Genomic DNA, 12,216 nt, shown 5'->3' with positions numbered 1-12,216 from the left:
AGCCAAATTCACTTTCTCACTATGATATAAGCAACCAACCTCCTGTTAGGTGAGATTAGCATCTCTGCATTAGGAGGTCCTGCTATACATCTGAAAACATTTACACCTTTTTTTTTTTACCTTCAGGTTCGTTGGGGTGATAAAGGTTCTACCGAAGAAGGCGCAAGGTTAGAAAAAGCCAAAAATGCTGTGGTGACAATCCCTGAAGAAACAGAAGAACCCATCAGGCCTAGACCCCCTCGGCCCAAACCTACATACCAGGCCCCTCAGACAAAGTGGTACACTCCAATAAAGGTAACCTTCCAATCTGCCATCCAGCCTCACCTAGGCCTATTGCATATTCAAGGATTCATTTTAATTTAGTTAGTGTTTTCTGTTGGCTTAAATTTGTTTTAAAAACCTCAACCATATGTAGCTCTTGTGTCAGAGATGCTTATGGTGCAAGCAGCCTAGGAACATTTTTGGAAGGTATTCAGCTAGTTCTGGCTCAGATTCTTACTCCGAAATCCCTGGAAAGTATCCTAGTTGGACAGGCCAACATACTGGCTACAACTCTATGCTTGCAAGTTTGCTGGCCATATTTATAAAAGTTTCATGAGTTTTTATTGCAAATTATTATAAATATTATTCTAAATTATTATTTTATAAGTATTATATTTTTATATCCAAAAGTTTTATTAAAAGAAAAAAAAGAATCAAAGAATAGTGTATACTCTGTAACAGGTAAATTATGCTATACCCAGCTCCAACAAAGCTCCTCATTAAGTTTCCTCAGCTTTACATACTGTGGCCCTTTTATAGCTGATGCCTCTGCCCAATTCTCAGATGACCATAGCTGCAGCTGGGGCATTCTCTCATCTGTGTCCTTTCACATCCATTACCGCATTTTTCCAATGACCATTGGCACCAACCATTGTGAGTTTTAGGAGAATTTCTCCTATTCTGGCTTGGTTTCCAACTTTCACCACCAGAGCTTATGGCTCTGTCAACTTGTCATCCCCCTTTCTGCAGCTCAGTGAGGAAGAGGAATGAGGAAGTATTCCACTTGGAATACTCTCCATCCTTGGAGGAATTATCTTTCCCAATTGAGTTATGTGAAAGTTCAGAATATATTCAGGTGACATAAAATACTCTCATCCTTCTGTCCCTGATACTAAGGATAAGTATCCTATACCCCATAAGTTTCTGTCTCCTCCCCATGTCCCCACAGGATCCATCTCATATAACAGAGAAACAGATAAGCACAACCACCAGATATAGCTATCTTATATACCATTCTGCATCTGCAGCCCCTCAATGAGAGTAAGGAGGGACATTTCCTTATCTATTGTCAGGGCCAGGATTAATCATTGCGATTATACAATATTCCATTTGGTTGTGTTGTTTTATACATTTATGTTATTGAAGTTAGAGTGTTTTCATTGTTGTGCTTGATTCTTTTTTCTCTAATTCATAAGTCTTCTGATTCTATCCATTGGATGAACAAAAAAATGCAAACATTTATAAAACGCTGACATTTGGGTGCAGATTACTTGAACCAAGAAGTAATTTTGACATGGTTTCATTTTGCCATGCGTCTGAGACTAAGTGGACTCGGAACCTCTGACTGTCAGCAAATGAAACTGGGCCAAGCCGACTTCCTTCCCTTTCATTGGTTCTCCATTTGTTGCGTGCTGGATTTCATGCCATCTACATGTATTTCCTTGCTCTCATCTGTTGCGTTTTTAATTCTGTGGGATTTTTTTTGAGAATGCCTATATTACTTCAGGGCAATTAGGTGGCGAAGTTCAAATCTGGCCTGAGGTGCTAGCTGTGTGATCCTGGGCAACTCACTTAACCCTGTTTGCCTCAGTTTCCTTATCTGTAAAAATGAACTGGAGAAGGATATGGTAGACCATTGTGGTATCTCGGCCAAGAAAACCCCCTAATGGGGTCACAAAGAGTTAGATGCGACTGAAACGACTGAACAACAAAGTATCACTCCAAGGAAACATGAGCAACAGTGCTAGCTCTGAAAGAATACACCTCAGTGAGACTGCAGGACATACTGCTGTGGCTGTAGATATGGGGAAATAAAATATGTCAAGAGTCCTTTGAGCTCATGATGAAACGATCAGCCGTACAGAAGCATAAAGGAAATTGTGGTCACCACCGAAAAACAATTCAAGGAATTGACTAACTGTTATTGCAAAACAGTCTCTTAAAAATCATTAGAGACCTAATAGTTGAAAGAGATCTTCTGAATTCTTCTGCAGTGGGATGTTGCCTTTTTGAGGTTTGAACAGGAGTGAGAAGACTATTTTCAATAAAGAAAATCTGCTAAATATTTCTGTGAAGAAAAACAAAATGCTTGTCATGGATGAGATAATTCAAAGCCTGGAAGGGATTAGATAGAGACTGGATCTGCAAGTCTGGTGATACAGGAAGCACCTGGGAGAGGAAACGCTCTGCTAACTAAGCAAGTCAGCATTTCCCCTGCAGTATATAGTCTTAGAGAGTTGCCTGGGTTAATGAGAGATTTTATGTCAAGCCCAGGGTCACATGCCCAGTGTGGGTCAGATGTGGGACCAGAACTCACTTCTCTCTAGATCCAAGACCAACTCTCTAGCCAGTGGCATTACCTTGGTAAAAGGTAACTTTTCTGATGAAACTCACTGTCATTGAAGGCTGTACTAAAACTGTTATCGAAAAAGTTCAGAAGATACTATAAGATCTGGACATTTTTAGCGGACTGTAAATTATCCACTCTCCAAACAATGTTTAACCATGATATTTTAGATATATAGACTTTTTTGTTTATGTTATTTTTAATGTAATCTACATAATCCAAAAGAAAATATTCAAATTACTGTGAGATAGAAATATAAGGTATTTCTAAAGATAGAAAAAGTTTTATTTGTTGCTTTAAGTATGCTGACAAGTTCCCAAATATTCAATATGATGATAATAATACAAATAATAATGACAGCTAGCACTTATATAGTGCCTACTATGTGCCAGGCACTGTGCTAAGCATATAACAAATATTATTTCACCTGATCCTCATAATCCCCATTTTACAGTTGAGGAAACTGAGGCAAATAACAGTTAAATGACTTGCCCAGGGTCATGCAGCTAGTAAGTATCAGAGCCTGTCTTTTAACTTAGGTCTTCCTGACTCCAGGCCCAGTGCTCTATCCATTGCACCACCTAGGTGTCTCTTAATATTGTTTATTATAAACAGTGACTGACTTGGATAAATTTGTCCTTCTGCTTGTATACTGGGCAAGTATGGGGAGTGATAAGGAAATGAATGACAATGAACCAAGGAGAACAAAAGAAAAGAAGGGAAAATCAGACCTTTAAATGATCTATTTCTTAATCAAGTTATTTCCAGGGTTGGGGTTCGGGGAGTCTCACAGAATCAAGTAATCAAAAAATGAAATATAGATAATAATAAATGGTATATGTTGGTCATATTAAGGAGCAGGAGTGAAGGCAGGTCCAAATTTCCACATTAAAGAATTGATTTTTTTTTTCTTCTTCCCAAGTCAGAAGTCAGAGTTGGTAGTGGTAGTATAATTATTTTTTTTTACTTTCCTTTTTTCTTTGAGCCATTTATTCAACAGATATTACTTATTATTTGTTATGTATTTATTACTATATGATTATTCTCTCATTACAGGGCCGGCTTGATGCACTCTGGGCTTTGTTACGTCGGCAGTATGACAGAGTTTCTTTGATGCGACCTCAGGAAGGAGATGAGGTTTGTATGTGTTATGGTGATGGTGCAAAGGGAATGCAAAATGTGATCATTTCAGGACAGTAAATGCAGCAAAATCTTAAGTGAAAAAAATTTCAAAGTTCTCATTTTATCTATTGAAGGAATGATTTCTATCCCAAGAGAATCTTTAATGAATTATCATCCATGATAAGGGGAAATTGAATCACTGCCACTGCGTCCTAAAATATATGCTTGCCATAGATTTTTATTCAAGTCATAGGCACAAATTGTAGTGATGTTCACAAGAAATATAAGTACATTCATTGAATTCACTCTTTGTCATTGAAGGAACTGAGGTTATTTGAAGATCTGACCAATATAAGTTTCTGTGCTTTCTCTTGCCCTGTTTTAGAGTAGAAACATTTATGCTTAATGAAATATGGAAGTATGACTTCAGAAATACAGTGTTAAATATTTTATATAGTATAATAGAGGTCATTTGAATCTAGAATCATGAAACATTAGTAGAGGTTTGTGATATTGAGGTTAATTCATTTTATGTTTATTTCTTTGTCTTCAGAGATGTTTTCTTCTCTTTTAAAGGTGGCAGAACTGATTAAATCAATTTAGTTTAATAAGCATGGACACTAATTTTTAAAAATTATATGTGTTTCCCAGAACATAGAATAGTGCCTCCCTTCAGAAGTCAGATGGTATAAAATCCTACAGTATTTGATAACCATATTGTTTAATCATCCACCAATTGCAATCTTCCTAAAGTATCTCCGAGAAACAGTAAAATAGCCTCTGTTAGAATATCTCTAGGATTTTACTCACTACCTTATGAAGTAGCTTACGTTATTGTACAACTCTGTTTAGAAAATTCTTTGTACCTCTTCATTCAATTGGTCCCAGTTCTTCCTTTTAGAGAAATTTAGAATTCATGAAGACATCTAACATTTATCTTCTCAGTCGTTTATTCTACAGAAATATCAAAGGTACTAGGTTTCTTCTGCTATTACTTCTGCATTATGATTCCTAGACCCCTTCATCAGGATCCTCTGGACACACTCTAGTTTGCCAAAACCTTTAAACTATAGCATGTAGAACAGTTTATACAATTCTTCCCATGTTCTCTGACAAGTATTGTTTCCCACGTTTGCAATATTTCTATGAGTGCAGCCCGAGATGGCGATAACTTTCTTGGCACCCACATCTCATTCCTGGCTCAAATTTAGCTCATGGAAGACACGAACCTCTGTAAACCCAAATCTCCTTATCATATGGTGTGTGGTTGGTTTTCTGAACTTAATTCATGGCTTCACGTTTATCTATTAAACTTTATCTTGGTGGCTTTGGTTTTTCAATCAAAACTATAAGGATTTAATTAAATATTACAAATGTTTGTGAGGTACCTACTACGTGCAAAACACTGTGCTATATACAGAGATAGAAAGATGAAAAAGACACAGGCTGTGTATAGTGGAAGGGATTCGACAGGCATACAGATGTCTGTAATCTTAACTCTTATCTACCATATTAATTATCCTTCTGGTTTTTTTATATTCTACTTATTTATACTGTCTTCATTTGAGTACTTGATAAATATGTTCAATAGCATAGTAGGAAAGCATTTCTCTGTAACATTCCATTAGTTACCTTCTTTTAGGTTGATATTGAATGTTTAACTCTCTCTCTGTCTCTCTCTCTTTCTCTGTCTCTGTATATGTATGCATGTGTGTACCTATCTATCCATCTATTTATCTGTCTATAAATATATATGATGTTATCCTGATTGGCCAACATTTTTTAACAGAAAAAGAAATAAGGTTAGGTTGGCATAATTTATTTTAATAACCCTATGTAATTCCCAGTACTCCCCTTATTCATTTCCAAGTACTCACAATCCATACATTCACTAATTTCTCTAGAATTTCACTGAGTCTTAACTGCTAGTTTATTGACCCATAATTTCCAAAATCTACCCTTTTCTTTTTTTTGAAATTAAGAAAACATTTTAGCCTTTTTTAAGTCATTTTTAGCCATTTCTCAAAGATTACTGACAGTGGTTAAAAGATTGCATTTAGAAATTCTCTAAGCAGCCTACGATGCACTTTTTCTTGGTCTGAAGACTTGGATTCATTCAAAACAAATTGAAGTTCTTTTACTGGTTCTACACCTATTTTGGCATCATAGGATCAAAGATTTAGAGCTGGAAGGGATTTTAGAGGTCATTTAGTTAAACCTACTTCTTTCACAGGGGAAAATGGGACCTCAATTCACAAAGGCAGTGAGTATTAGAGCTAGGATTTGAACTTAGATCATTTGATGCCAAATCCAGCACAGTTTCCACTGGGCTAGGTTATATTCGAACTACAATTTCTATTTTTTTATGTTTATTCTATCATTTCCCTGTTGAAGACCATTATCCTTAGTTGAAAAAACAGAAGCAAAGTAGGAGTTGAGTAGTTCTGCCCCAACTTAGCTATTACAATCTTACATTTGTAACATTCATACTTTTCCCTGAAGAGTTCCTTTCTTATCTTTTTTTTTTTTACTCTGAACAAAGCTGATAAATTAGTGTTTTTTAAAAATATTTTTCACAATTCATTCTGAATATTATTCTTGTAGGTTTGGGTTGTAGTTTTTAATTCATTAATTCAGTAAAATTTAATTCATAAAAACCACACATATACAATCAAAATGGAATGCTACAAAATTATAAAGAACAAGTATAGCTTGAAAGAGGAGAGATGAGAAGTCGCTCTCAACCCACGTCTTCACAGAGGTGGGAGACCACAAGTGTTAACACATTGCACATGATATTTTTAGACCTTCTCAATGTAATGATCAGTTGTACTGATTTTGTTTTCCTCTTCTTTTTCCTTTTGTCTTTAAAAAATGCAGTTTGTTTTGTGGGATGGCCCTCTAGGAAAGGGAAGAGAAAGAATACTGGGGGAAACTATGGTGATGTAAAAAAACCCCCAAAGATATCAATAAAAACTTATTTTAAAAAATAAATTTAATTATGTCAAAAATCAAACATGGATTTCCTGAGGAAATAATTATCTGAAAAGTTTACCCAGCTCAATATTTTGTAGTAAGGCATAGCCTGAAACTAAAGTTCCAGCAATATTGAGGGGAAAAATGTCAAGAGAGAAATAATAGTCATTGGATATTTATTGTGGGTTGGACATTTAGCCTTATTTGGGGTGAAAAGTTAATTCTGAACAGGCTTCTTCTCTCACATAGGTTGTTCTAGAGAATCTTGCAAAGAAATCCTAACTTGAGTTTCAAAATTTCAATTTTGATAGATACCATATTTTCAAAAACACTTCACTAAAAGGAAAAACTTAACTGATGCATCAAATATTTTTAGAAAAACAAAGTCACAGACTTTAGCAGCACTTTTGTTAAGTTCTTGCTGGGATTGTAGTACAGATGTGCCTTTGTGTGATGTTTCACATTTTGATGCATAGGTAAAGCTTAAGGTACTACTGAGTGTTACTTATTTTATTACGAGAAGAATGTATTTAAATCATATGACATTTGGGGGGAAATGTGCTTATGTTTTGATTCCAGTTTATGATGAATTGAGAGTATTTGTTATTCTCAATCTCCTTAATTTTTATAGGTGTTAAGAATATCAGGTATAAGCATGGTAACTGTTTTTCCAAGTACAATCATTCCTAGCATTAGACATTCAACTCAGATCAGTTAATATTTAGCATGGGGCATTATCTAGACAGCCATCTGAAAATCTTCCTTTAGCATTAAAATACTTCTTGTTTATGTAGAAGATATTATATTTAGCCTCTTTGAAGGTTATATTTTTTATATTTTTAATAACTTAAAACTGCATTAAGACTCTTGGGACTTCCTGCGTGTCTAAATACCACTTGCTGCCCATGTTTAAAAACTGATTTATTTTAATTTGCTTTATATTTGAACTTTCTTTAGAGGTAAAAAATCGTGTCTTCACTATATGCTCTCTTTCCTTTTCTTCTCTTGCTTGTTTGATCATTAAATTTTTTATGGCATTTATAGAAACATTTCCAATGCTAAAACATGGTGAAGATATAGTTTATTTGAAACCAGGAACAAGGAGTCAGAATTTTACTATCCCAGTAACTCCTATTTTTCTTTAATTATTCTGTCATCATGCCAGTCTAAGTTCCAAGGTTAGTCACAAACCTGGGCCATGAATTTATAACTGCTCCAAGAATAGGAAAGTTAAACTTGCTTTAAGAGGAGTTTTCTTTCTTTCTTTCTGTCTTTCTTTCTCTCTCTCTTTTTCTCTTTCTCTCTCCCTCTCTGTCCCTCTCTGTTCCTCTCTCTCTTTCTCTCTCTCTCTCTCCCTTTTCTTCTCTCTTTCTTTCTCTTTTTCCTTCCCTCTCTCTCCCCCTCTCCTCCACTCTCCTCCTCCCTTCTTTTCCCTCCCTTCCTCCCTTTCTACTCCAAATGTGGACCAACAAGTCCATTCAAGAATTGTCAACTCCTTTCTTGGGATCTTGAGCTAGCTACCCTCCTTGTCACACTCTCTTTAGGCATTGATGTGAGGTCATACCAAACTCTATGACATAAGAGATGGGACATTTCTCCCTCGTGAATCTTTGCATCCCTACAAAGTTGGTCCCCAGTTACTGAGGAGAGAAGCAGATTCATTGTGACACACTTCAAAACTGACCTCAAGATTCAAATAGTCACCTTCCTGTGTTAACCACTCGGCATGACTCTTGCATACATCCAAGAATGACAAAAGCATTTATTGAACACTTGCTGTGTGACAAGTACTTTGCTAAACACTGAGGGTACAAACTGAAAAGCTAGGCTCAGTTCTTGCTGAGTTCACATTCTAAATAGAGGAGGCAGAATATAGAGGGAGGTCAGTTGTCAGGAAGAGAGATGGTGCTTCAGAGCATATGGCAATGCCCAGAAGTCCTTAGGTCACATTGGCAAGTCAGATGGCAATGTGTAGGAGTCTGGTGGGGCTGGGGCAGGATATCTGGCAAAAGCCCATTCATTTGCTGGTTGGACCGTGAAACTCTCTCCCCCACCCTCCATTGGAGAGGGAGCCCAGAGTTCCTGCATTGGCAGGAAGGCTGAGAGGTAGGGTAGTCTGAATAACCTGTTTTTAGTGTGCCTGTGGAGTCTCCATTTGGGTCCAGTGGATAGCATTGGATGGGAGGGGGAAGGCACCTCATGATACTTGCTCATTGCTGGGCTGACCTGCCAGCTGGTGGGCTGGGCTGGTCCACAGAGAAGCTAGCCTGGGGCAGATATTGGGATACTAAATTCCAAACTGCAATATTATTTTCTCTTTTAAAAAGTTCTTTACAACTCTCTTGCAAAATAACCCCTTTAAAAAAAAAAGCAACATTGAGTCAACTTCTTAAAGATATTTTATAATGTAAATCATACTATAAAGAGTGTCCCAGGGGCAGCTAGGTGGTACAGTGGTTAGAGCAGTGGCCCTGAAGTCAGGAGGACCTGAGTTCAAATCCGGCCTCAGACCAAACACCTGACACTTACTAGCTGTGTGACCCTGGGCAAGTCACTTAACCCCAATTGCCTAAAAAACAAACAAACAGAGTGTCCCAAAAGTCTTATTTTTTACATATATAAACTGTTATCAAAAAGTCCTTCTTTTGGAAAACTACAAACCTAGTGATAGCAGTGAGGCAACCGTATCTCAAGAAGTATTTCTTTCTGATGCCCTGGCAGCCTTTGCCTTATTGACAACTTACGGAAGATCTTTGTCTATTCTTGAGGCCACAGAAAAGGCAGGTGGGTTTATCTAGTATTAACAGCAAAGGAATAAGTGTTCTGCCTTCTGTGAACTTCAAAAGTGAGATTAAACAAAATAAAAAGAAACAAACAAATCTGTAGAGATGTGTTTTAAAAATAAAAACTGTAAGCATGTCTTTAGCAAGGTAGAAAAGACATTTGTCATCTTTAGGGTGTCTGACCCATGGCATCAAAAAATTTCACTCTGCCTAGTTAACAGCATTTCTTCTCCCCTGAAAAATATTTATTCATAGGTTGTTCACTACAGATAAGCTTCTAGTGCCTTGAGAGAGTTCCGTTCAGTAAACAGAACTGACAGAATCTCTCAATCTCCTTCCCTCCCTCCCTCTGCCTCCCTCTCTCTTTCTCCCTCTCCCTCCTTCTCTCTCTCTTCCTCTTCCTCTGCCTTCCTCTCCCTCCTTCTGCCTCCCTCTCCCTCCCTCTCCCTTCCTCTCCCTCTCTCTCTCCCTCTCTTTCCTCTTCTCTCTCCCACCCCTCCCTTACTCACTCTGGAAGCCTTGTTATGCTAAATTTCAAGCCAAACAAATGTTTTCTTTCTCCTGCTCAGAGGCCTCATTGTACTAGTTTTCAGAAGAATTCACTGCTGAATTAATGTCCTTGATCAACTAATTGAAGTTTAGGCATAAAGTATCAAAGCAGAGAGAGAGAGGGAAAACCCGTGCCCGTGCCCCCACCCCCATCCCATGTTGCCTGCTCCTATGGAGGGTGGCCCAGTTTGGGGGCTGTGTGCAGACAAGACAAGAAGCTTTGATTGTGAATAGAAGTCCTCAGAGTCATCCATTTTTCATCTCACAATCCGCAAGGTTAGGGAAGCTTGTACAGGTGTGAGTTAGCAGGTTGTCTCTGACATCTGTAGAGCAGAAGCACAGGTCCTCCCTAGCCTGCAGGGAGGCTGCTGGATTGTCAGTGGACCTAGTTGATAGTGGCAGAACAGTTTTGGTCCCACATTTGCTGCCTGGGGGTCCAAAACACCAAAGGTAGAGCCGGGGTGGACACAGCTGTGCTCCTAAACTTGCCTTAGGCACAAATAAAGAGATCTAATATAGTTTGACTCTGTTGTGGTGGGGAGATGAGGACAGAGAGCCACTTCAGAGACAGCTTAGCACAGTAACATCTGCCACTAAGTTTCCAGGGAGTGACAGGGGACAGCAGGTATGGATCGAAGCCTCCACGTAAACAGCCTCCATTAGGCCAAGAAGGCTTTTGAAGGGCTCCCATCAAACATGCTGCGTCCACAGCAGGAGTTTGTTTTGTTTTCAAAGTAATGTTCGGTTTTGTGCAATTGCAAAGTAATTTATAAATGATGCATCACCAACATTCTCGTTTTTGTTTGAAGAGAGTGAGGGAGAAGGAAAAGAGAGACAGCAAGGCAGAGAAAAAAAAAAGAAAGCAAAGCAATAGTTTTTTGGAGTTTTTCCACAAACCAATTAACTCTCTAAAGAGCCTCTTGGCTTTAATTGAGGTTATGTTAACCTTCAGATGGCATCACCACATTCAACCACTCCACAAAGGTAAATGTACAGTCTCCAATAGTGGGACCTAAATGGCCAACACCATTTTAGTTTATAAAGTCGATTATTTCATAGGGTTTTAAAAATATATTAAAAAAGAAACTGGATTAAATTTTATATGTTTTTAGTAAAATTTTAGTTAAAAAATTCTTCGGATATATTCTTGTTACTATCAAAGAACAAAATTTACTAACTCAAATCCTGATTTCTGAAAGTTTGTTGCAATTGAAGGATTATTTTTTTAAAAATATGTTATATTGAATGCCTAAGCAAGTAAACTTTTCCTTATTTTTCCTATTTATCAAATGAATTTAGAATTAAAGCAAAAATTGTTTTTAAATTTCATCAGAAACTTTGTATAAATTCATTATTGTGTGACTACACATCTTATGATAGAATCCATCATAATAGGCTTTTAAATAACAGCTGATGGGGCATAATTCAATAACACATATGAAATTGCTCTGAAACAGTTAAAAACTCTCTATAAATGTAAGTCAAGTTGAAAGCTGACACATTGTATGTCACTTGGTACGGATGGTGAGATCATTATATGTAAAGAAAAAATCTATTACTTTTTGAATATAGATCATTTGAATTGCATTCCAGAGTTCTGGAATCATGAAGGTCAGTACTGCTTCAAATTCTAGGTCTGGTGATATGATCATTCTCTGAACCTATCTATTTCTGTATTATCAGGATGAGAAAGTCAGGAAAATATAAATTTATCTGACAAATTGTGGCTTTATGCATGTGGCACTATCTCATTATGTTTATAGTTCTTTCCCAGACTCCTCTGCCTCCAAGTCATTTCTCCCTCCTTTGCTCATATTTTTATTTTCTCTTTTATTATACTTAGAGCCTCAGTCTTGAACAGTGGCCAGTGCATATCTGTTATTTTATCATTATGTTGTGTTGGTCTTTTGTCTTCAATTTGATTGTAAGCTCCTAGGTAGCGGAAGGTGTCATATTTTGCACATAGTGAGTATTCAATACATGCAAATGTTTTCTAGTGCCTCAGTGTCTGGTATCATCTAACAGTGTTGCGGAAAGCCTGTTGGATTTTGGAGTCAGTTTGGGACTGCTACTTACCAGTGGTTCAATTTTGCCTCCCTGTGCCTCAGTTTCCTCTTCTGTAACTTGTTGGGGTTTTACTAAATGATTGTTAAGTCTCCTTCCAAATCTAAATCTATG

At 37.3% G+C, this 12,216-nt stretch overlaps 1 protein-coding gene across 1 annotated transcript in view; it reads left to right on the top strand.

Annotated features, from left to right (window-relative positions):
* The window catches only part of ANTXR2 (ANTXR cell adhesion molecule 2), a 210,424-nt gene that overhangs the window by 126,575 nt on the left and 71,633 nt on the right, over positions 1-12,216 (top strand). Inside the window, exons 15-16 of the mRNA XM_027854470.1 lie at positions 127-294; positions 3,665-3,745. Of these exons, the coding sequence (XP_027710271.1) occupies positions 127-294; positions 3,665-3,745 (249 nt within the window). The remainder of the gene's footprint in view (positions 1-126; positions 295-3,664; positions 3,746-12,216) is intronic.

Source organism: Vombatus ursinus, unplaced genomic scaffold (genome assembly GCF_900497805.2).
Source record: "Vombatus ursinus unplaced genomic scaffold, bare-nosed wombat genome assembly UNPS02010461.1, whole genome shotgun sequence".
Taxonomy (NCBI): Eukaryota; Metazoa; Chordata; class Mammalia; order Diprotodontia; family Vombatidae; genus Vombatus; species Vombatus ursinus.
The sequence above is the reverse complement of the archived record's forward strand: the minus strand, read 5'-3'. Positions and strand labels throughout refer to the sequence as shown.